The sequence below is a fragment of the Sipha flava genome, unplaced genomic scaffold (genome assembly GCF_003268045.1).
Source record: "Sipha flava isolate LNK unplaced genomic scaffold, YSA_version1 303_pilon_pilon, whole genome shotgun sequence".
Lineage (NCBI taxonomy): Eukaryota > Metazoa > Arthropoda > Insecta > Hemiptera > Aphididae > Sipha > Sipha flava.
In genome coordinates this window covers 412,891-440,530 of record NW_020272979.1, presented here as the reverse complement: position 1 = coordinate 440,530, position 27,640 = coordinate 412,891, and the positions used below count along the sequence as shown (strand labels likewise).

The 27,640-nt window shown below is 29.1% G+C and overlaps 1 protein-coding gene and 1 long non-coding RNA gene across 4 annotated transcripts; one reads left to right on the top strand and one right to left on the bottom strand.

The window, feature by feature from the left end:
• Window positions 1-26,570, top strand: LOC112686282 (mannose-binding protein C-like). Of its 2 annotated transcripts, none has more exons than XM_025558493.1 (5): window positions 1-457; window positions 7,280-7,528; window positions 25,635-25,747; window positions 25,856-25,964; window positions 26,197-26,570. In XM_025558493.1, the coding sequence occupies exons 1-5, from the start codon at window positions 334-336 to the stop codon at window positions 26,436-26,438; spliced, it is 837 nt and encodes a 278-aa protein (XP_025414278.1). In that variant the 5' UTR covers window positions 1-333; the 3' UTR covers window positions 26,439-26,570. The 2 variants fall into 2 exon arrangements, with proteins under 2 accessions (XP_025414278.1, XP_025414277.1); XM_025558492.1 differs by having other exon boundaries at window positions 2-457; window positions 25,632-25,747.
• LOC112686283 lies at window positions 7,535-10,770 on the bottom strand. 2 transcript variants are annotated; one of them, XR_003148882.1, is made up of 4 exons: window positions 10,318-10,770; window positions 10,173-10,244; window positions 10,021-10,082; window positions 7,535-8,837 (listed from the first exon to the last, which is right to left on the bottom strand). It is a non-coding gene; the product is annotated as an uncharacterized LOC112686283 (long non-coding RNA). The 2 variants fall into 2 exon arrangements; XR_003148881.1 differs by lacking the exon at window positions 7,535-8,837 and having other exon boundaries at window positions 9,942-10,082.
• Window positions 26,571-27,640: the final 1,070 nt, after the last annotated feature.

Below are 27,640 nucleotides of genomic sequence, written 5' to 3'. Positions count from 1 at the left end.
AGATCGAAAGTGGTCTCGTTCGCAGCATCGCGCTCGTTACCCACCCGCCAACAGCCAAGGAATGAATTTCTCCTTCCGAAGTCCTGCCGCACGATCCGTCGCCGCAGTACCAACAACAATCGTGCGCGAAATGGATGAACTATCCGGACACCGCCACTAGCACGTTTTGTACATTTACCTGTACACCTCCGCCGTGCCGATTTTATTTCCAACGGTTTTCATTATCTTTCGCAGCGGTCGTAACCGTCGTATCCATCTCGAACAACAATTAATCATAGCGCACGCGTTATCACATCGGATCCTGTTGAAAATAGTGACTGGAACGGTGCAAAAATGATCTCTTTGACTAACGCTGGAACTATAATATTCTTCTTCACGTCGTCAATGTGCTTTTATTTAATTCAAAGTCAGTCGGTGAACCTTAGAACCGGTCACAAGTTAAACAACGATCCTTCAGGTAATTTACTTTTTACATTACACGTATTCATATAAATATTACCATAATATTATGCTTGTCTGAGAGATCCTACAAAACTATTTTAAACTTGATAGGTACCTACTAAAAGTGGATAAAAAGTAATATTCTCGTACAATTATAATATGGTTTTTTTTTTCGATCTAAAATTAATAATTCTTTACAAAAATCATGTAGGCTGAAATGAGCGTATATATCGATGTAAAGTGATCCATAAAAAAGTGATACTCTATATACTTGATTGTTTCAATAAAGCTGTACACTAATATGTTTGTGAGTAACCTAACCGATGGATTTTTAAATGTTACTTATTTTACAAAATGAAATATCGCTTAAAAATTTAAAAAAATAAATACAAAACCATAATATTGAACGTTATAGATGAATTATAATATCCATGTTATTAATTAATTTAAATTATACTTGGTTGCGGTGAAATAAGTTTGAACATTTGTATTACCTAGAGTAATATATTTTTATTCTCATATAGATTTTAAAAATATTTCGTGTTTAATGTATAAAACATTAACATTAATTTGTTATACTAGCATTTATTTAGATTTTAATAGTAAATTATTAACAAGTCATACGATTCTCATATCAATTAGAAAAATAAATTACTTATATGATATATTATATATTACAAATCAATGTTTATGCCTATGTGGCTGATGATAGTATGATAACTGAAGACAAAAAAACGTTTATCGGATTCAGCTTTCTCTCGTTCGTAAGAATTTTTTCGACTTTACTTTCATTACGAAACAGCTTAATCAATGTTTATATTCGAGTTATTCAATCATCGTATTATTTTAAATATTAATTGTTAATACTATATTCGCAAGTCACAACAATCAATAATAAACATACTTACTAAGTATAAAAATATCAGCTATCCGTTAGATTATTTATATTTTGTACATAGCTTACATAATTACTATACTTAAATTAACACGACTAGTATGTACATACAATTAAATGACACTATATTAACCTTAAAATTGATCTTTGTAAAATTATCAGATAAAAATATTTCAGTTCAAGGATAAAGAATGTTTAACATTTATTTAAAATATATATACTTGGTAAAAAATAAGTTTAACTTGTAATAACGATTGTATACTTATTCTTTATCTTAATTTGTGTCCTTGACAAGGTTTTTTATTGGAATATTATTGCAGAAAAGAAAAACGTTTTTCTACCGTAGTTTGCCCAGAAAAATAAAAAAGCGTGTACATGTATTATACCACATTTGTTTAAAAATTAATATAGAGAAAATAACGAGTTTCTTTTTTATTAACTTTGCTTTGAGACTTCGAGCAAAATTAAATAACCAGTTGCTGAGTTGATCAAACTCGATTTTTTTTTAATACGAAAGCAACTTAAATTAATCCAATTATAGTAAATATTAACGAATTGATAGTTATCAATTAGATAATGGGTCGATACAAAAATTACAATTTGACGTTTGCGGAAAATGTTTATACGAATCATCGAACTAAAATATATTTTTATTAACAATGCTCTTTAAATTTGTAAACCAAAAAAATTGAACAAATAAATTATATCTATAACTTCATATTTATTATTATTTTACATTTCTATCAAAACGTTCTAGTTAGGTAGATAATTGGAGCTGCGGCAATTTGATATTCTAAAGTACCTTACAAAATAAAATCATAATCCGTGACAGAATCGTAGAGCAATAAGCTTTTCCCTAATAGCACTTGTACTTAAGAAATATGATATTACATATTTACATACCTGTAATACGTTGTAAAGCGTATAGAACAGCTAAAAAAAAAAAATTAAATAACATAAGACCATTCAGTCGTTATAATGGGTGTCGTTCATACAGCATGCATCAAAGCGAAACTGTTTTAGGCTATTATGTCTGATACAATAGACGTGATATACTTTGTTCACCTTAATGTGTATAATAACATTACGTCAATCCAAACAATCGGCATTTATGTGAAGCGCCAAAACGATTAATATTTAATCAACAAATATAATACTTACGGAGCAGGGCGTAATTACAATATAGTTCGGGGACGTGTCAGGTCAGGAATAAAACACCAATGTCGTAGACGAATTTTATAATAAAATCATCTAACCTACAATATTCAGACGATGCAAAACGTAGGTGGAATTATCATTGAAGTTTGTGCGTCCAGTAAATTCTGTTGCGTGCCACGTTAAGTCTGTATTATTATACGTGTAGCTCTACGAAAAGCGATAAAACGTAATATATATGTAATATACGTGTGCACGCGTTTGTTCGCTCTATTATACTTGTATAGGGGAACGGGCAAGTATTGTGTAATGTGACATTCAACCGGTATCAAAGAAGAACTTCCTCGAGTGCAAATATGTCTCCGTTGAATATGTATATCAATATATATATATATGTATTATGTGTGTGTAGGTAGGTTGGTCTTAACTCGTCGAGAGAAAGTAGATGCCAACCTTATTACACGAACCTATAATTTTGTCTCCAATCACATTTTCACGCCATATCTTTAAATTGTTTTAATACATGTATACAAACATCAAAATGTATCGGATGAAAAAGTGCCTATGAATTTGCATCATTATTATTATTATTATAATTCAGTATACATGTGTACTCCATTATTCAATAATGGGGTTTTTTTTTTACATCTATCCTATTAAGCTTGGTAATATAATTTAATAGCTACTTCTAAAAACTATACAATGTTACGTAAGATTATGTGTATAGTATAAAGAAACATAATGCTAATGTTATGATTTATAATAAGTATAATTTTGAGAACAATGCAGATTGATTTTGTTTGAGTATGTATATGAATAATTTTAATTTAATGAACTATTTATAAAGCGAAATCTTGTGTACGATGAAATTAAAAATTTTAATTCGATTTGAGGAAGTTGTGATTTTTAAAAATTGAGTATTTTGTTTTTCTTTCGTTATTTGAATATTAGTTTTACAAAGGTGGACGAAAAATACTAAATAAAAATATTACGTTTTTTTTCACAACACTTATATTTTATTTGTTCAGCTAAAAATTAATCATGTGCGTATATAAAGAAACGTTGAATTAATGGTAAACTTATCCGTTAGACATTTATGTATGGCTTTGTACCATATTTATACCTATGTAAGAAGGTACTTAGATACATAAATATTACCTCACAATAAATATTTTCGACAATTATGCAATTATATGGATTTATGACTTAGGTAACATAGTGCTTAGGCAATGTAAATATTTCAGTGCTTTCTTTTGAAATAAATTTAAAAAATATTACAAAAAAACTATTTGATATAATTTTTTAAGAAACATGTATTCATTCATATATATACGAGTGTATATATATATATCGATAGTTACATTGTAAGAATAGCTTTAAGTAAAAATATTGTTGTTACTTATAAATTACTTTATAAAATATTGGAAATCTGAACTTTTAAATCTGAAATTTAAATGTGGTTAGCTTATTCAAAATTATATTTAGCATATTATTTCATAGCGCTGAGCATTAATCATTATTATTATAAGGTCATATGTCAGTGTCATATATTTACGTCTTCTTTTTTTCTTTACCTATTCCTCTCTCCATTATATGAAGTACCTAGTACTTATAATATTTATTTATACAGATATTACATACTAAATGAATATCAAAATGTCTACGCCTATTTTTATGTGCTACTAAAATAAACGTGCATCCAAACGTCTTTACATTCATATACTGAACGATAGGATATTAAGAAATAAGTTTATCATATAAAATTATCATATATCATATCATTATCTACAATCGATGTTACACCGATAAATAGTAATTTTCTTTTACAGTTTTACTTCTTTAGAATTGACGTTGTAGTATACGTTAAGCAATGTTTAAGTAAGCATGTAACTAATAAATATTGCCAAATGTATCTAATTTACTATTAAAATTTACATTTTAGACAAATCTAAAAAAAGTATGTAATAATATGTGCAAAATATATAGTAGCTAGTGCTTTTATTTATATAAATAGTTTATTGTAAAACTAAAGTAAACTAAAAAAAGTTCTCTCATAAAATGATAAATGCTTTGCTGCAGTTGGTATCTTTGTGCCATAAGTAAAACAAATAAAGTAATTAAGATTTATTGTAAATATATACTACTATAATAATACGAGTATACTACAATATATACACTCTGATAATAAGACCAATTATATTATAATTTTAATATTCCTTAACTAAATATGAACATTTCTAGAACATTGGTGTGTACTATAAAATATTATAACTATCTCCTAATGATTTAATTACCAATGCATTAAATTCGTTGTTAAATTTTTTGAAAAATAAAATAGTAAAATATTAATTTATTTTATTGATTATACTACTACCTCCAAGCTAACTAAAAGTATTAGAACCAGACCACGGGGACATGTCTAAGAAACGAATTGGAAGGGATAAATTTATTTAACTTATTTATTATTAGTCAACGCACATCATATAATGATAACATGTTAACACCATCGTATCCATATTGAGTGAAACCAAAAGTCAATATGACAAGAAGTTCCGTGAATTTTATACCAGATAAAGTATAATAATTAGCAGCACATAAGATGATTAAATAAACACTTAACGCATAGAATACAGAAAACAAATCGATAAATATTTTTCTTATTTATTGTGTATTTTATTTTATTTTAATAGTCGGTAGTGTCGGTAAAAATTATTAATTATACTGAATTTTAAATTGTCAAACCCATGATTTTCATGTATTTCCATTTTTAAATATTAGGAAATATATTAGATCGGATTACTATGATTTTTAAACCTTTCACTTAATGCACTGGTTTTATCAAAAGAAGCAAACTCTTGTTGGACACAATCTAATATTGTTTACAAGTTTTTATCCGATTTTTCAAGTACTTTTCTAAAGTGAATACAATCGAAATCTAAAAAAATTTTACAGTTATAAGTAGAATATAATTTTTTTAAGAAAAATATAATGAAATATACATAGTTCTTTTTAGTTTTTTGATTTGACATCGGGAATCTGCAGTACTTTAACATCTCTCCAAAAAATACTGATAGACGCAAACTATAAACACTAAACAATACCACCATAACTATTATACTTCACAAACACATTCAATACAAAACTTCCGACGTTATTGTTATCAAAGAGATAAAAATATAATCGTTCATTAATTTCAAAGCAGCGTACTCAGGTGTAACATACCTATCATCTGTAAACACGATAATAAGACGTTCAAGAACTTCAAAAAGAGTACCTTAACAGGTTACGATTGCACATATCGATGTTTTTTCGATAGTAATATCTTCGTAAATATTAATATTTTTTTCCAACTTTTTTAAAAGTGAAAATTTTATATTTATTTGTGACAAATATATCCAGAACATCTTGTTATATAAAATTAATATTTTGCTATTTTATAGAAATGAAAAGTTAAAAATTTATTTTCTAATTCGGTTAAAAGATGAAAATACGATTTTGCCATTACGTATTTCATTCGAACCCCTGGTATAGAATTACACTCAAACGATAAATTTAAAATTATTATATACGAAAACGTTTCCATCCCGAGAAAACATGCTGTAACATACCAAAATTATTATTTTGACTTGTTAATTTCTCAACACTTTAGATCGTAGTCGAGTTTTGCTTTCAATAAATATAAGTAATGATGTGCAGAATTATTTACATCCTATTATGCCGCTATCGGCGACATAACACTGCACGTATTTTTAGTCCGAAATGCTTTGTATTTTACCATCGGTAAATAAGACAAATACTAGAACTCGTATTATAATATGAATGTACCCAATCGCGCATCTATTATGGCATATTGGCGAACGTGTAACAGCGTATTATGAATACGCCACGACTACCGTTGTGCGCGGTCAGAGGAAAATACATATCTACGTAATACCGTAAGCGAATCGTGTTACATAAATATACGACGGGTACGCATTATAATATTATGGTACTGCGAGCTTGTACCTATCGACATTGTACTCAAACGATACGTGGGCAGATATGTAGGTAGGTTAGTCTAACGTGGATCATGATCTGTCACTTGACCTCCTGCGTGTCCGTTCCGTTTGCTTACCGTTGCGTGCAATACCAGCTATGAACTGCACGATAGCTGCTCATATATACTTATATATTTTTTTATCCACATCAATTGTAACATTATCGTTTTATTAGCTCGTTATTATGTTCTGAAAACAAATGCGCATTTGTGCGTTGAAAACGTTTGTCACGCGCACTAAAATGTCTTCTTGAATTCAGTACCGGAGCGGATTTGAAAAATTAAAATCAAAAACGCTGTAAAAATCTACACTGGGACCGGTTAGTTAATGGAAAATATTAAATACGACACACGAGATAAATCGTTATTTTGTTGTGCGAGGGTAACTACACGGGCTGACGTGGGTTTTAAAAATAAAACTAACGATATACCTAACCTAACCTAGCCATAAGGGTGCAAACCGCAGTGTTCGAAATCTATCGACGGATAAATTCATAACCTTCCGAATTACGTATGACGTTTGAATCAATCGTGATTACGCACACACGAATAGCTTCGCACCGAACCCGGTCGTCTTTCTAGATCGTTCGAGGACCGGGATGGCCGGTAGATGTCCGTACAAACAATTTATATTGTCGTTTTTAGTGGTTAAACGCGAAACGTCCCCGGACCCAGTGCTCTGCTCGTGATATGCCTACCGAAACATGCTGTTATCCTCTCTTGAAATCCTTATATAATATGTTTGTGCGTAGGTGTGGACTTATTGAGGCAGAATAGCATTACACAGCAGATACTGACGCAGTACCTGCAAAAGCGTCTGAACAGGGCGGGCGGGAGCGTTCAACAAGTCGGTCAGCCGCAGCAATTGTTGCCCGCTACCGGTAACGATTTCCCCGTCCCCGGTGCCGCCGGTTACGGCGGGCTTCAGAGAAACACCGCGGAAAACGTTTACGCCAAAGAGGACATCGATGACATTGTCGAAGACCCGCAATATTATCAAGGTCAGATAACAATGATTCAGGTGTACACATGCGTATTATTATTGCATTTTTATTGTAAACAAATCGAACGCGCGCACGGAGACGCCGAACCTAACCCAACCCGACTTGATCCGACTGTACACTCGACTAACCCCACCGGACTTGACATCCGATTTATGGGCATGGTTATACAACACGTTTACGTGTTATAAGCGTTTGCCGTAATACAAATAATATTCCCGATGGAACGATACGATTGGACGCGTCTCGTGTGTTACGTGTACAAGTAGTGTCGCTGCAGATGACGCGCATTTATCATAAACCGTTAGAGGCTTGGGAACATTAATATCGTAAGCTATGATTACCCGTCGCGATAACCAGTGCAACGTGCCGATGTGCCTTTTTAAACAGGATTCGCGATTATGTTTCCGCAACGTGTTGTAAGCATGGCCGGTTCAAGCAAAAATAGTGCACTGGATTGAGCTCTAATTTTAACACGGCCCATCTCTTTTTTATGTGACATGAAAATTATTTTCATTTTTTCATTTTAAAGAAATAACAAGTAGTGTAGGGACTATCGGGATATTTTTATATATTTTTTATTTTAACGTCAAATTTGTGAACTTATATAATTTATTATATTCGTAAATTCATTATGTGTATGCACTCGCATTTAGATTTTAGGAATTTATATGATCAAATATTTATTGCTTTCAGCCTTACAAACAACTAAACCTCTGTCATAATCTTAAAAAATTTAACAAATTATTATTTTAATAATATTCATAAAATAAAATAAAACAAGCTTAATTTCATTTAAAATTGACTTTTCTTATTATTAGTGAAACCAAGCTGTGTACAAGTTTATCAATGTCTAATTTTTCAGCGATTTCGCTTTCAGTAGAAAGGTTGACTAATCGATCTTGAGATTTATTTGATCGCAAATATTTGAAACTTCTCTCGTCTGTTGCAGCAGTTACAAGACCATAGGCGTGCGCAGACTTTAATTGCAGATGCAGCATATAAAATTAAACAGCCCGTTTTTAACAATCGGCCAAATTAATGTTGAGACAGTTAAAATTATCGATCAATTTTTACAAAGGCTGTGTTATTGTTACCTAATAGGCTATAATAGTGTAATAATTTTTTTTTTAACAATTGACAAATGTAAATATACTTCCTTACATTTATTCACTACTTTTGAAAACACCAAGTTAAAATTACTATCAGACTTTATTAGTTATATAACATAAAATCATAGAATAATTAGTCACTACGTAGACACTTACGAATACGCGGCTTCATGAAGAACAGTCACGGTCGTCTGAAACTGAAGAAAAACAACATAATTCATAATTCGAATACTATCACGCCATATAGTGGCTATATAGTTAATAACTTCGTCTGAGATTAAATTAATGTTAAATATTATTATCACTTATCAAATTTAAATTCGATATTCTGATTATTGAGATTATTCAATCGATTACTGAATTATTTTTAGAACGTACGTAGGATTTTCCAGAGAAATCGGCCAACGCACCGGTTAGGTTAGAGCTAACTTGCTAACAGTAATAACACTGCTAACCACTACAACTATCACAATAACATAAAACTGATAACTTAATCTACACTCTACTTTAAAAATAATTATTTATTGGTTCACATCAATTTTATTTACTTATAATTTATATTAAATTATTAAATAATGAATTGGCCGGACCGGCCCACAAACCAATCAATCGGCCCAATATATGTGGCAGATGCAGTACATGAACCTTCTGCTGCACCCGTGCGCATGCCTATGGTTAAGACAGTATAATTCTTGATATCACATAAGTACTAGGGTATAGTTCTATCAACTTGTTTCTATATAATATATAATATATATATATATGTATATATTTTGGATACCGATAAAAATAAAAAAATATTTGAGTCAATTTTTAAAATGCTGCTTCTACTAAATGTTCGCTCTATGCAGATGACTAATTCGCCTATACCTTGAACCGGTTCTGATTGAAAGCGCAGCGTTTAATGTGAAATATCAGTAAATAAAGTAAAGTACAAGTCAAGCACGACATTTTAAAACAGATTTCTTGCGATAGTACGATTATAAAATCACATTATTTTTATCGCTATTCTATACACTATTGTGTAAAATCATTAATCTCAAAATACAGTAATGTTATATTTGGATGAGAAATGGCTTTTTTTTTATAAAAGTATCATTTTTGTTTTTCAATACGTTTACACTATATTTTTATTATTACTAGTGTAAAATGAAATAATGCCTTGTATTCATTTATGTATTTATAATTATTTATGATATAAAAATATTGTATATTAATTATATTATTATATTATGAACTCATGTAGATACTTCTTAAATTTATAGAGTATAGTGTATAACACAGATTTTCTTACATTGTAAATTATAATGTTTATATGTATAATTTATTGAAGTACTCATTATATAATTTAGTTAAATATACAACTTCATAAATTCGTACCAATCTATATATTTTCGAGTCATCACATCAGCACCTCTCCTCCCGTGTATTTCAAACAACTTCTTTCAAAATAATAAAAATAAAAAAATAAAACAAAAAACATCAATCTATTAACGAAGAAAAAACTAATAATTTTCAAAATGAGCACTTACCACGCCTAAATATTTTAGTTTCTCCTCTTTCATCCTCTTTAATCCACTCTTATAGGTACTCCGTTCCATCTACTAAATTGTACACGGTGCCATAATCGTATAAGAAAATTTAATAAAACAGATTAAAAAATTATGATGTACATACATATATGATGTAAATAAGTCATTATTAGAGGGTTGCATCACATGATAGTATACCTCTTCATTATTATTCTTCTCTCTGTTTTGTCCTTAGTCTCTAAAATAACCATTTTGTTTATTGAACACGTAACACAAATTATATATATTCTTATTTTGAAAAAGAAACATAATTATAAATTTTTTGTTCATGTGAACTAAACATTATTGTACGGTAAATGTTGATAAGCTATAAAAGTTGTAAGAAAGTGAACTAAATGCAATCGGAATGCAGATAATTTTAAATGTATTCTACACGTATAGTTTATACACATTAATACTACTTTTATGCATGAGAAAACTAAATATCGAAGTGTGTTGTAAATAAGAAGAGAGTACTTCATGCGGAAATTTATTATAGTGAACTAGTAAATAATAGTTCGTTGTGTAGCGAGGACAGTAAACGACTACATATGTATTGAACTAGTGATTCAAGCGGAGGTCAGATCACGAACGAAATTTTTAGACTCTGACCAAATCCTTGACCAAATTATTAAAACATTCAATATATATATATATATATATATATATATACCCATATAGGTACATTATACTCTTATAGCATTGAATATTGTTTTATTAATTTATGCAAATTACTATAAATTAATTATATCTTAACGTTTTTAATTACCTAATATATTTAAGTAAAACCTAGACTGTAATAAAGCATGAATTTGAATACAATAGATTCTAGATAACTATTGTTTGGATTAGATATTTAAAATTAGTTTTAGTGCATATTAAAAGTTCATATTTTGTAGAAAATATTAAATATCGAATAATAAATGGTATCAGGTACCTATGTCTTAATTTAACTAGGGTAATTCGTATGTTCAAAGGCATTCTTCAACACACATCAACTACCTCCGTATAAATAAAATAATAATCAGTCATTTTTGAGGTATTATAGTTTTTATTAATAGCTCTTAAATAAAAAATAATACGAATTAACAAAAACATTTACTTGTTCATCTATTTTAGCTATTTAAATTATGAATATTTCGGTATTTTAATTTAATAATATCGATGTAGAAGCTAAAAACATGTTCTTATCTTTTTACGTTCAGGATTCCATGTATGATAGATAAATAACTAATAGCAATTAATGATGAATCAATATTATAACGAGTATTTTAGATCAAAATGAAAGTTTAATACATTTTAATTCAAATAATTATAATAAAATTTATTCACAAGATTATATTAGAAATTTGTCCAACGTTGATACCATTACATATTAGTTTTCACTTTTCGTTGTATTTATATGAAATCTACAGCGAGTGCTATACATAGTATTTGTGTAAAAATACATCCTTATTTTATATCAATAAAATGAAATTAATAATAACAAGTGTTGGTTTGGAGAAAAAAAACACCATGAAAAATAATATTGTCATTATTATTATTATCTATAGTTAATAAAACTACCTACTTTATTTCTTACACAATAGGCGAAAAATGTATTCAATGTTATACTATTTTAACAATCGTACGTTCTAATTATTCTGGGTTAACAAACAACAATCGTAGATTCCTTTAAGATGCTATCAGTTTTTCGTTACAAACGATATTGATCACAAAATAAATACATGTATAATAGAAATATGTAACGCCATTAGAAATGACGAAATTACTGGACAACTGTGCTATAGGTTAGGCTATTCATTTATTGTTTGTTATTTTGTAATAAAAACTGGTAGCAAACTTAATAACGTATACTTGTAATAATCCAATAATAACAATTCTTGATGGCATAAGTTTTTTTTTCTATAATACGTATCGTGATTACATAGTTAATTTGATACACATTTATGGTCTCAGACGTTAAAAAACGTTCAGAGTATAGCGCATATTATATAAATGCACATGCATTGGCTGATATATACATGTATACACGTAAACCTAATGTATTATGATAAAATAATGATAATATTATGACTAGAAGTATACGAATAAAAGAAGAATGTATAATAATTCAGTCGGGTACATATTGTGTGATGAATTATTTTTTTTCTGTGTATCCATTACACTTATTGTTGAGAAATACTTTATAGAATACATATAACATACTATTATGTGCTAGGGTTAGTCGATTTTTAAATCATTATCAAAACGAAAGCACGTCACTAAATAAATTGCTATTTGCTCGGGTACTCGTGAATCGCAATCTGTACGGGCTGATTCGCATACCCAACTACTTCATTGTAAGTGCGCAATTGCAATACCCCAAAGAAAATAGACACACTTAAGACTACTGAATTTTCCTAGCAGAGCCTTGTCTATGATTATTTAGGTGGACCCTTGCCCCAAAAACTAAAAATTTCATTAAAAGAGTATACTGCATAAAGAATTATAATAACCTTATTAAAATACCAATAAGAAAGCATAATGGTCACCAGTCTTTAAAAAAAAAATTATAATGCAAAATTGACTCAAAATAAGTTATTGATAAGGTTGCTAATAACTTATAAATCATAAATGAATTCAAGGTACATGTTTCAATCAATCCAATCAATAATCTTAATACTCATCACTAATACTCAATGGTATTTCAGTAATAGATTCTGGCATCATGATCTCGAAGTTCCAACGGTATCAACACTGGCATCCTGTAATTATAATAAATTCTATAAAAACATTTCAAATCACTCTAATCCTCTCGCCGCCAATCTAACCTCTAACTCAAACGAACATGGTAACGTGATTTCATTACTAAAACTAACTAAATTTAATTCATATTGGAAGTAGTGTCATTGGATGCCTCCTTCCCCTTATGCTAATCAGCCTAGTTAAAAAATTATTAACACAATTACTCATTGTATTATTTTTGTATACAGATTGTAATTGTTTCTATATTTAAATAAATAAAAATAAAAAAAAAATAATTATAATAATAATAAATGCACCATTCTGACTATAAGTATACATTTGTAGTATCTATGTAAATTTAAATCCAATAATAAATTATAGCAATCGAATTACAATTCTGAAAGAATATCGATGTTATCATATACATATGATTAATAATATATACTTTAATAAATTAACAAGAAATTTAAGACGTATTGCACAGATTAATTTCACTCATAGTAAATAAGGTCAGTGCCGAATTTACAAAAGGGGATGGCGCTTGAACGGTAATGGGTTGCATGTAATCGCAATTTTTGAAAGGACGACGAATTCTAAATAATACTTATTTTTATTACTTTTATGTTAAGCAATGGTAACAATATTCTCAGGTTGATATTCACCTCAGTCTCTGTTCACGCTATGCATATTGAATCCAATCGACAACTAATGTTTATGTAATACAATGTGTTACCTTAACTTACACAATATTCACTATAATATAATATAAATATATTAGTACAGTATGATACACGTGTGTACAATGAAACTTCTTCGGAGACAACCGAATAGGCGTGATATCTACTTTTAAATTTCCTGAAATTTAAACGTAAATAAATATAATTATCATGTATTGTTATAATTTATAATGTATACAATTTATAAACACTAATTCTGCATATTACAGAAAATAAAAAGCACCAAACAAAATTCAAAACCGATATTTTTTTTTTTTTTTAACTTAATTCTTTATTTAGCAATCTGTTACAAATTAGAACAATAAGCTTATTTGATATAATAATAAAACAAAACAGGAATGACGGAGTGAAGAGACCTCCCATTGGAGGCACTTCGTCAGGAAAGTAATTAACCTATATTACACGTTTATATACAATTTATCACAGCAGGTCACGACACCACTGTCGTTTTAATAATCTTCTTTGGGGGTTGCCTGGAATAGTTGCGGATGAGAGTTGAGTAATAAGAGGGTTTGGATGTTGGGTGAGTCGGCTATTGAAACGCTTGTAATGGAGTTTGGCTAATTCGGTGATAGTTGGTATTTTTAAATCAGAGTGGAGGGATTTATTGGAGATGTAGTATGGAGCTTTTGAAACTGTTCGAAGAATTTTGGATTGAAATCTTTGAATATGATTGATATTAGATATTTTTGCTGCACCCCAGAGCTGGATTCCATATGTCCAGATGGGTCTTAGGAGTAATTTATAAATTAATAGTTTGTTAGTTAGTTTTACTTTTTTGGCAGTTAATAAGGGTCGTAGAAGACGAAGACGGTTGTTGAGTGCGACAACTTTGCTTCTGATATGAGGTGCCCAAGTAAGTCGGTGGTCGATGTGGATTCCAAGATATCGTACACACGGGCATTAGGTAAAGTTTGGTTGTTTAGAAATAGTGTCGGGCAAGTGCCGTGCCGAAGAGTGAAAGTACAATGGGTGGATTTGCTCTCATTCATTTTTACTCCCCATTCTCTATACAATGTTTCGAGGAGGTGAAGATGATTTTGTACATAGAGAGAAGCTAAGTTAGGGTCAGGACTGATAGCTATTATAGCTTTGTCATCTGCAAAATCGCCGACTAAGGTTTGAAAACCGAAATTTATTATGAAATTGTATATAATTAACAGTATAACCTTTTGTAAAATATTGTTATCATAAACTTTTCATTTTAAATTTTTTTTTTTTTGTTGTTATGTGTATACCTATTATAATGTCACGGGCATACATTCTATCACATAATGTTACAGATATATATATAAATACTATATCAATTGCATTACAATAACACAATGATTCCACTATAGCGGGCTAAATATATGTATATGTAGAATCAAAACCACACTCGTGGATAAATTAAATTATTTAATTAGTTCACATGATCATTATACGGGAAATTAAGATAACAAATGAATAATCAAAATGGCAGTGACCACATCCTGACAGTAATTATGTACCAGACGAGAGATCTCACGCATACGCAGAATCAATAAAGAATTATTATATTTTATTATCATTTTCATATACACACACACACACTTGCATATATCAGATATAAAAGGGGGTCCCGAATAGGCCCTAATTCAGATATGTTTTAGTCTTGTTAATGCACGCACCTAACGCCAGTTGGTTTTATAAATTAATTATTTGGACTTAGAATAATTTTACAAATTAAATAAATTGGACTTAGAAATATTTGAATAAAGTTAATATATTAAAGTTTTGAGTTATTTATTTCAACATTATTATTATTTTACATTGATTACGAAGCTGAACAATTGAGTGTACTCATCTCTCGTTGCATTGTCCGGTACCCATATACCGGCACGCAACATTTTTAACAATCCTAAAAACAAAGATCAGTGTACAAATATCTACTGCTATATTGCTATATAGTGAATACTCATTCGAGAGAAAAATGCCAACGAAAAAAAAAATCAAGGCTACATGATTTTTTAATAATTATGTAGATACTTCGTGCAATATATAGTATGTACACAGTATAATAATTCAGATACATATTTTAAACTCGGGACCAGTTTTTGATTTCGTTTTCATATTATCAAGAACGTCAAATATCCATTTATAGATTAGAGGTTTTATTTCATTGTGTGTAACGCCGTGTGCCAAAACAAAATGAAATGTATACATTACACGAGTATTATTATACGTTGTAAAAAATTGAGAATATTTCAACGGTTTTTTTGTATGGATGATCAATAACATATTATTTCAATTAGGTTAGGTAACTATGTGATTGTTTCTATATTCTGTCTACCTACGTAACGAATACATCAAAAACATAAAAAAAAATATTATTGAATATTCAATTTCACTAAAATAATATTACGTGTAATCATACGCATTAAAGTTATATTACCTACATTTTTGTTTAACAGATATTTATTTTAATTTTATTCCACAAAATAAAAAAATGTTAAGATTATACCTACAGCACATAAAACCTATGTTTCCAAACCGTATTACGTGGTCTAATGGATTCCGTATTTCGACTTCTAGTTAATTTAATAACAGGACATAATTATAGTAGATATAATATGTTGTTTTCTTTCATTGTCAATGTTATCGATTAAGTGTGATTGACCTTTCTCCGCAACATCGATGAATAATTCTACTGGTTTGATGTAATTCTGTAACATGCAACGGGTTAGAAAATTATGACATATGAGATATTATCAAGTGTGCATTATATTTCGAATGCATGTAATCTTCGCGAGACATACTAAAGCTGTATACGTATCTAGACCAAATTTAGAAGGAAGATGAGAGGGCTGCGACCCAGGGACTTCCATAAAGTCGGTGATTCCATCGTTTAATATTAAAAAGAATGAATAACTGCTAATGAATGTAATACGTAGATCAAAATAATTACATACGACAAAGTAAAAGATAGTTTTCCTTATGCATTAATCCTAATATTCCTAATTAGCATTCAAATAATAGTCAGTGTCTTAATGTCGGTATAATAATTTTAATGGAACACAAAAAATGTATTCATCTGCTGACAACATTTTTTATTCTCGCTTCACCCGATCAATGTTACTAATAACAAACTGTTTTGAAAAAAATTTTCATTTGACATTTAAAGACATTAATTTCAACAGAAAACGAAAATCATACGACTTTGACATTCGTCAATATTGACTAGTATAATAAACAATTAACACCTTATTGTTAACTTATATTGAGATTAGAGATCAGATTTCACCAAAGATTTTTTTCGATAAGGCTTATCTTTTTTTTTTTAAATTTTTATTTATTTTATTAATTTTTTGTTGCTTAATAATTATTAAAAAAAAACAATGAATATAAAAATCCAGTTTTCACATAATATTTTGCTGCAGTAGAAACATGTCTTCTAATTGATTATCGTGAAATACAATCTTGCATATTATACTAATCTCAAAAGTTGATCTGACATTGTGCGAACGGGGATTTTAATATCCTCTACAGATCACTGCACGGTCCCTTCTCGGAACTACCCAACGTAAAGTCTACTGGTTACTGTATTTTAATGTAATGAAAAAAATTAATATTTATTCAAGTTTAAATGTACATGAATAAATTATACTAAAATTGTGAATTGAAACTTTAAAAGATCGTTCCACATTTCAAACATAAATGAACATGGACGTTCTGACGGAGGGGGGAATATGGGGGATGGATCCCCCCATGGCCTTTTTTTTTAGGTAAGATAGATTTTCATGATTAACGATAAGTTATATTAAATATTTGAATGAAAATTAAATAAACAAATATTTTTTTGACTCGTTATCATTTTCCATGCGAATATGTAATTGGTATACAAATAACAGATTACAGACCACGGTTACAGATTTATATCTGTAATTTAATATTATATAGGAGTAAAGTATAAACAATAAATTAGTCTAAATATACCATCGATTATACAAGTAATAACATATTAGTGTTTATCAATTGTTTTTAGCAATTTGTATAGTGTATTGACGAGTTACGACTGGCTTGTATTTTTATTTTTGATCAAAATGAAACTAAGTAATTCAAGTACACAAAATTTTTTTTCAAAAAAAAAAATTGGTTCCTCCTATAAGTAGTACTGATATAGAAAGGTGTAGGTAAAGTAAACAAAAGTAAATTGTCAGAGCAGCCTGATGTAAATTGTTGTATGTTATTTTCATAAAAAAAAAAGGGGTGTGAGGACTTAGCTTACCTTTTAATAAATTTTCATATCCTCTCGATAAAAAATACTGAGAACACCTCTGTAATTGAAATACATATTATGGAGAAACTAATTAGATTTATTATGATCATCATCATTGGTGCAACTACGGTGGTGAAAGGGAGTGTTTAAGCACTCTTAACTTAATTTAAAGCACTCCTATGTTCCATACCGTTGTAAATTAAAAAATCTTTAGTCAATGAAAATATTCCAAATGCAACGGAAAGCTTATGTTTGTTGACCAGTGTGTAAAATATTGTATTGTTATGTCACGATCACTTGTTTTTGAATGACATAAATGATTTCTTAAAAGGCCGTATTGAAGTTAAAGACAATCAACATGTTGGCCGTCCATGCTCATTAAAAACTGGCAATACCATTTCAAAAATCAGTTATATCATATGAAAATATTGACGATTGCAATATCAATAATATAATAATGAACAAATTTATGTTTAAGAATCAATGTATAAATTCGTTTTGATATACTGTAACATTAGCATAATTATATTTTAATAAAAAATAATAAAATAAAGCGAAAACTAATAAATGGTTTATAAATGGAAATAAATTAATTAATTAATGTGTAGTCGGGAGTATTATTATATGTATAATGTACAACCGGTTTCAAATTAAAAATTCATCATCATAAAAACAAAGTTAATAAAATCGCGACTAAAATGAAATTAATAAAGAAACACATTGAGAAAAATTGGTTGTTTTACATTGATAATTTATTGTAATAGACGATATTATTTAAAATAAGTTCTTATTAGACATAGATATGTTAAAAAATAAAAACACTTAGGTTATTATTTACAAGTTATTATTTAAAATGTATTGATATCAGATCTTATTTTTAAATTCAGTTTGTACATTTAAAATATTATTAAAATTATTTTTCTTTACTTTATTGCGTATGTGTAACTCTTCTATAACATTATTGATGTAAATCTTATTTTCGGTACTTAACAGTGACGTAGTCAGGATTTTTAAATGGGAGGGGCTAATCATTTTTTTGGATAAGTAAGGTAAGGGAGGATATAAGAATTCACCCTTAACCCCCCCATCTGTTATTCGTTAATCGTCAAATTTAGTTAACACCAAAGGTTTAAAATACTTAAATAAAAATAGTAGTATACTAGTTTAGTACATAGATACATTATATATATAAACACAGCCCATGGGGGCTATAGCCCCTTAGTCCCCCCTGGTTACGCCACTGTTATTTAATATTTATAAGTCTGTATTAATATTAAAATGTATATTATGGTTATTTTATTTTCTAAAACATGTTTAGCGAAATTTGAATTAGGGTATTTTAATTTTATTTCAGAAATGTGTTCTTTAAACCTTATTTTTAAATTTATTTTCGTCTTACCTACATAAAATGTATTACGAAGTATTAACCTAAATGTAATTGTAATACATTTCATTTAAATGTAGAGTGTATTAAAAATTCAGTGATTAGAGAGACGTGGGGAATAAAGCCTCTCACAAGATTGTTTGCCCTACAAGCTGTTTGCAACTCTAAAAACTTAGCCCAATTTACACCACTGGGTAGGGGGGTGTGGGTTCATAGCGTAGAAGCCTCAAGATTTGAACTCTAGTGGTGCCACTGATCACCATGGTAACTCGTGTTCATCTTATTATTAACTAGCTTAATTACTCGGCTTTGCACGGAACATTCTTGGTCGTGACATAGGTTTTAATGGATTATTACTTTACATTATTAAAAGCCAAGTTTGGTGTAACTGTTGGTGGTTATAAAACAAATAAAATGAAAGTTCAAATGAATCAGTATTTTAATCAGAAGTTTCAAATAGATGCTATTTATTAAAGTGTATTTGGATTCAATATTTTTTGTTTTTCCATTTTTGGTGCGTACACAAATAAATCGGAAGGTTTACTGACGCGTGAGCAGGCCACACACAATGTGAGAAGCATGAATTTTCAAAATTCAGTCCATATATTCTTTTAATTGTCCTTGTAATTTGTTAATGATCATTGCAAAAGCGAGTCGCACTGGAAATTGCAAAAGTTTCAATTCTAATTGCTTATCTGTTGGAGTCATTGGGATGCGTGGTAATAGTACATGTTCACCTTTACATTTTCCGTTTAAAATGATGGCTTCGATTATGTTGTTATACAGTTTAATAACTTACATAATTCTTAATCGGTGATTATTAAAATCATCATATTAAACAAATCAAATATTTCCTACGTAACCAAAAATTGAAAAATGCATGCATCCAGTCCAAAACTGTTTCGACCCTTAAATATGCGATTTTCGAAAAATCCTTTCTTATTGCACGGTGAAAACATGAGAAGAACCTCAATTCCAAATTTGAAGTCCGTACGTTGCGTAGTTTTTGAGATACCTACAGCGATCAGTGAGTCAGTGGTATTTGGTTTATATATATATATATAGATTATAATACATCCGTATTTGAATTGTTAGAATTGTTTCATCAATCGTCAATAATTAACGAACTACTCTAGCGATAGGTGCACTACAACGAGTAATAATACGATCGGTGTAAACCTGTTATTTGACGTTACGGCACCACACGCATATCTGTACGTAAATCGTAATTATAATCGGTCGAGTTGTTGGCCTCGCGCGCACCGAAAAAACAACAACTAACTTCGAATCCGTGTTGGATTTATTCTTTCGATAAAGTGTTGTGTACATCGTGATCGAGCGCGGTTCGAGTAAACCTGTACGCGGCAATCAGACGTCTGAAACATTGTTTATTTATAAGTTCGATGCATTCTGCGAAATGCTCGTCCGCTCGTGTACGATACGACGTGTGAAGGAGCACATCATAACCGACCGGAGTGCGTGGGTTCGGCCGTCGCGTTCACGATGCCGCCACACACACGCGCGCGCGAGCGCGACCGAATAATAATGTTGCGATAAATTTAATATCGTATGTTTATGGTACGCTATTTCTGGTCGAACGGACAGCGCGAGAAGGTCAAACGTGAACCTTGAACCCGTGCCCGGTTTACGAGTTGTGCGTTATGTTATGCATTTCGTAGCAATAGGTATGTGCTCTCCCATAGACTTGCACAGAACACTTTTTCGGGGTATTTAAAATACTGCCTCTGTATTCCCTTCCCCCCCCAACAAAAGTTATTTCAAGCGTTCAAAATTCTGATAAAAATGTATGCAAATGCGTCTGAATAACTGTTTGTTTTAAAATTTCAATTTTTCCATAAAACAAAGTTACTGAGCAGCCATTCCTTTATTATTAGTGATCGTCTTCATAATTAAAATTTAAAAAAAGATTTAAAAAAAAAAAAAGAATTAAATATATAACACTTGAAATATTGCAAATGAACAAAATCATTGTTGTATAGGTATAGGTACTTCAACGAAACAACAAAATAAATTTGATAAATAATTGTAATTGATCATAACACAATTCAGTTGTGTTTTCGAAATCATTATTAATGTTTTCCGGATTTAAATGTATAGCCGCCAATGCTTGCTCTAAAAGTATTAAGCTATTTAATCTCTCTTGAAACATAGTACTTCTTGATTTCGTTAATTCATTAAATCGTTATTAAATTATTACATAATTTTTGTTTCAAAAATAAATAAAAATATCTGGGACTGAATATAAAATATAATAATTATAGTGTAATAGAAAATTAAAATCAAATACATTTAAAAACCAAATATGTCACGTTTTTTGTTAATTTTTTATATTTTTAGAAACAAGGTTCTGTGCTCAAGCTATGCAACTGCATACTATGTATACCCCCTGATTACGTATATGGGATTCACCTCGAGGGAAAATCTAAATTCGAAAACCAAACGCGATTACCTTTCGAGGTCAAATGCAATGGGCGCGCGCGAATCGCCGAAAGAAATAAACGGGCGGGAACATCATTTAAATAATTGTCGAAGTCGTAACGAGATGGATTTTCGTATCACTCTGCGTTCGTAATCCATGTACTGTTCGTTTACAATTGTCGGAGTTTTCTATGATGCACATTTTAAGCAATTTAATACACATTTACGACGGTAAAAATTAAAAATGTTTGATTCAAGTCCATAATATATGCACGCAACTAAATTCTATATTTATTACAATAATATATTACATGTTCTAAGAACTTAAACACGAGTTTAGAACACCCAACTTGTGTCCCTGATTGATGATGTCCTCGATCGTTGGATATTAAATTATATTAATTTTTGTCAGTATTAAAATATAGTTACGAAAATGCGAATATTTTACAAATCAAGGTGTTTAATTTGTTTCGGTCTCTATACACGTAAGTGTAGATAAATAATCGAATCCTTGTTAAATTTTACGAGGGACTATAGTTCATTGGTCGAAATACGTTTCGAAATGATGCTCAAGGTGCTAGCTTTCACCACTTCGTTAGTTCTCTCGTCGTAAGATAATGTGTTTATTAAAACTCGCATTATATTTAGTTTTTACAAATTACACTCTTGCACGAATAAAATTTATTTTTTTAAATTCGTGTTCACTTCCGTGGTATTATTGCGTGTATGTAGTATACATGTATTTATTTCAGACCTTCCTTCCCGGGGGTTGTCGTAAATGTTCAGGGGAGAGGGTATTTGGTATGTGATACCATGGTTGTGTGTCATACATATGTCATAGGAGTGAGTAATTAGTAAATAAATAACATTATTTCAGCCCCGGTCACCGTCCTGAAATTAATACTGATAATAAACGATCATAGATATATATGTTTTTGTTTTTCTGCAAGTTCGTAATACGATGTCATAATTGATCATCATTGATATCAACTATAATAAAAACAGATAGTAAAGTTGTTTTGAAACATTTTCAAAAAAAAGTAGATTCATGCAACTATAAATGTATACTATGTCGGTGGTAATATTAATTTATATTTTATACACAGAGAAAAATGTATTTTTAAATTGTTTTAATTCACCTTAGTTATATTATAATAACAGTATCTATTTTATCATGTATCTATTATAATTTATAAGTATGTTTTTATTTTCATGAATTTTACTAAAAAAATATATTCATATTTTATTCAATAATAATATTCTGTTGATTGTAACATATGTTTCAAGGATGTGGGAAAGTATTTATGATTTATGGGGAGTCTGAGGGGAGTGTAATTGAATGTAGGCCATTGGGTAGTTTCCTAGTCCTGATAATAATTGTACGAATATGGATACATATGCACAACAATAATTTAAACAATAATGTTTTTACGAATAAACGTCCACGATCTTATGTTATCGAGTGATAATTCGACCATTGACACATACAATGGGGTACATATCTATACAATTGTCAAATTATTACATAAAAATTAACAAAATTAAATGATTTCTTTGTAAATGAAACATAAGACAAACGATTACTGCGTACGTGAAGTGAAATCTTTATACTTCCATAATGGCATATTAAAGAAAATTTCGGTTCACAAAATAAGTAATGTGCCTCCAGTATCCAATGCGACATTGCGCCCGACCCAAAACGTACTTCGTGGGTCAGGGTTAGAGTTACTTGTTCTATGAGACTCGGGACAAATTTCGTATTTTAGTGGGATAAACTTACAGATCTGATGAAACATTGAGTAAAAGTAAAAAAAAAACTCCTCCGATATATAATAAGAAAATAAGTACTGTATCCCATTGTTTAGATCTATAATGAGAATTTTCTGTACTTATATTTTTTTTCCTACAGCGATTGTAGACGTGTATATATATATATATGTACCTGTATATAAAATTGACCTTGATTGTTGTGGAAAATATGTTTAATCGGTTTAAGTTTGATAAAACGTTTTTTTGGTACAGATCCCACTCTATTAATGAAATTGACAAATAATAATTTAATATAAAAATAGTCTTGTATTATTGTCAGTAGTCTTGTTCTCAAGCACATTGACCAAGATAATGGGACCGGCGACGTCCTGCTACGGGCTTCAATACGGTAACTATAAACTATTGTTATAACTAGGCCTCAAAAGTTATTGCATTTGGAACTTATTTTTCTATTGTTCGGATTTATTGCTAAGTAAGAAAAAAAAGTAGTAAAATGTCGGTATTAATTTCTTTTTTTTTTTACTAATATCTAGATACCTACACAAAATATATAGATACAAATATTAAATATTTTTATATAGCCCTCTGAAACGTTCAAATAATAAAACCTTTGAGGTATTTAAAAAAATTTTTTTTGCATAATTGAAATCAATAAGATGGTTAATATAAATATAGATAATTATAAATTATATAAAAAGGGAGTGTGAGGTACAAGGCATTTTACGTGATATTTTGGGAGATGAAAATATACTCGAATCAACACTGATGATTGGTATTAAATAAAAAGGGGTGTAGGTATACTGAAATCGAATATATCTTAGAAACAGGTTCATATGATAAACGTGAATCCATAGTATACCTTAAAGTGTTTATATATTTAAACTCTATCGCAAACAATACAGTCGCATGAATTTTAGTCTCAGAAGATAACTATAGTACGCCGATTATACAATGTTATAATTTATTTAAAAATAAGACAAAAAAAATAAACAAAAAAAACAAGGAACACCAATGGTAGAAAGTCCAAACCACTACACCTAAAATACGCTCAGCTATATATACAATAGATGCAGGATAATTCGAAATTCAGGGGACCGAGCTGAAAATTAAAAATCTACAGAGGTTTTCAATTTAGCCTGAGTACCAATTATTGAGGAAAAACTTAATTTATTTATTAGAAAAACACTTAATTTATTTCGATTCATCCGGGGGGATTTAAATGCATGTTTTTTCTTTAAATTAAATTGACTTTTTTTTTAAAGGACCAATAGTTTGGTTCGAATTATCAAGAGTCTACTGCATACTGAATATAATATTATATTGTTAATTTCAATATTATTATGGATATAATGAAAATAACACGTATTTTAAAAAAAATATACGAAACATAATCGATTTTATATTAGGTACCATACATAATCGGTAATATCGAAAATTAAACTATACATAGATAGCCACTCGCAATACTTAATTTGTATTAATTTTTTGGCTTTTACATGAGTATGTCACATACACCGTGACAGCAGGCCCGTATTTAAAAATTTTGTGTCCCCGGGCATATAATTTATGCCCCCCCCCCCCCCCCAATAAATAATAATAATATTATAACACTTATTATTTAATCCATAATCCAAATTTTTTAGTATTAAAATCTAACTTATAAATGAAAATCGTTTAATACTTTTTTTAATTAAAAAATTATAATATAATAAAAATAAATTTTTTTTTAATTTAAAAATTATAACATAATAAAACATACTATTTTCTTTTTTTATTATCTTATTTTTTTTTTTTTCATTAAGTACATCATTTTTAAAATTAATTTTGCTAAAATATTTTGCCGCCCTCGGGTATGTGCCTACCCGTGCTCCCCCTTAAATACAAGCTTGCGTGACAGTGATACTTTTTTGTGAAGAAAATCTGAATTACAAGTCTAATATAATAACTTATCAATGATGAGTTATAATTTATAAACACTGCTTAGCCCAAACAGTATTATTCAATTATATATGAACCCAATATGTATACGGATTCTGTACAGATGCATTTACGACATTGTGACTATCGTTGATATTTATTAATTTTTTATAACATAACGTAACAATAATATTGTTTTATTTATTTAGCAGGCGAATGTAGCAATAACAATTGCGTTGATGATAGCGTTGCAGCCACCAATAAGTGGTCGTTGCCACTCTTACGATCGGGTGATAAAAAATTATACTTGGGTATATTTTTCAAGGTAAAATCAAACTTAAATCAATACGAAAATGTTTTTAAAAAAACGAATTCAAAATATTAATTTTCGTTAACTTTAAACTTTTTAACTTGTTCGTAATTGTTCACTTAGGCTAATTGGTACAAAGCCGCTCAATACTGCCGGTATCATGGAATGCACTTGGCAAGCATAAGTAGTCAAGAAGAAAACGACAAGTTGGAAAAATATATTAAAGATTTCGGTAAGGAATTAATTACTAAACAGATAATGAAACTTGTACGGGGAAACATGCATAACTTTTTTAACAATTTGATTCAGTAAAAAAATATCTTACACAGAATAATGTCAAAACTTGTAATGGTATACATATTTTTTTTTATATACTTCACTATTCCGCCAGGGGAGGTTTTTGCTCGGTACAACAATTCTGTATACTTTTGTCAATATTATTTGGTACAACTCGGATTGTTTAGGTTTGGGACACGAACACTTTTGGACCTCTGGCACTGACCAAGCCGAAGAAGGTGCATTTTTCTGGTTGGCCAATGGCAGGCCAATTGGATTTACCAACTGGAATGCTGGTGAACCGAACAATTTCAAGTATGAAAATGGCGAAGAGGAACATTGTTTAGAGTTGTGGAATCGAGATGGCAAAGGGCTCAAATGGAATGATTCACCATGTTCGTTTGAAACTTTTTTTGTGTGTGAAATGTAAACTAAAAATATATTTAGTTAAGGAATAATTCAATATATATATAAATATTTAGATTTATTATTATTTTATAATTTATGTAGGCATTACTTACAGTAATTTAGAATGTTTCATTAAATGTAATTTGTAAATAAAGTGTAAGACATATTTCTCAATATAGGTTAAAATAAAATATAAGTTAGGAAATTTATTTTCAATGTATTTACTTGTAATGTTAGTTACCAACTAAGAATACATATTTAATTAAAAACTATAATATAAGGCACTCCAAAAATGATTGATGAATTTTTAATGAAATATTTGTCAATATAATTAATCATTTTCTAACACTGATTTATTTTTGGAGAGTCTTTTTGATTATTATTTTACAGTTTTTTAAAAAAATTATCAGAATATAAATTATAAGTTACTATTTAGAATTATTTTAACACAATACATTATTTTTTCAAGACAAATAATTTATTTATATTACAAATATAAAAATATACATAAAGTGCAATATTTTGTTGATTGTAGTTTTACCAATCAATTGTTTAAAATTAATTACATACACCATTTCTACAACTCGTATATTTGAATTATACTAAAAAAACATTTCAAATTTATTATATTTAGATATCAGATAAACTATTCAAATTTAATTTATTGTAAAACAAAGAAACCCATCAGTTCAATATTTCAGTACAACAACCAAACATATCTAACTGATATAATTTTCAGAAAGGATTTAAATATCTTTAGAAATTATTGTAATATTTTACCATAATATAATCAGACAGCTATATTATATTTTTATACATAACAATAAATAGGTCTGGTTGTTGCTCCCACGTTCTCATTTTAATTTTTCAAAATTCATTTAAATTCGCAATTTATAGACTATAAACAATTAAAAATATATTATATCTTTATAAAAGTATAAAAATGTTACATAATTTCAATTGCAAAAGATTTAGAATATTAATATATTAAGGTATAAAACCATTTAAAACAATAATAAAATGGTATAAATAAAAAATAAAAAAATAAAATTATTTACATTTCGAACTTATTAAATTTGTTTAAAACATTCATAAATGTATGTTTATTTGATTACTACCCTGCAAATACACAATTAATTGTGGACGGAACAATTAAACCCAAAAAACTAGTTAAATAAAATATTTGGTTTTTTGGTTTATCACAAAAATAATACTAGTTAGTAA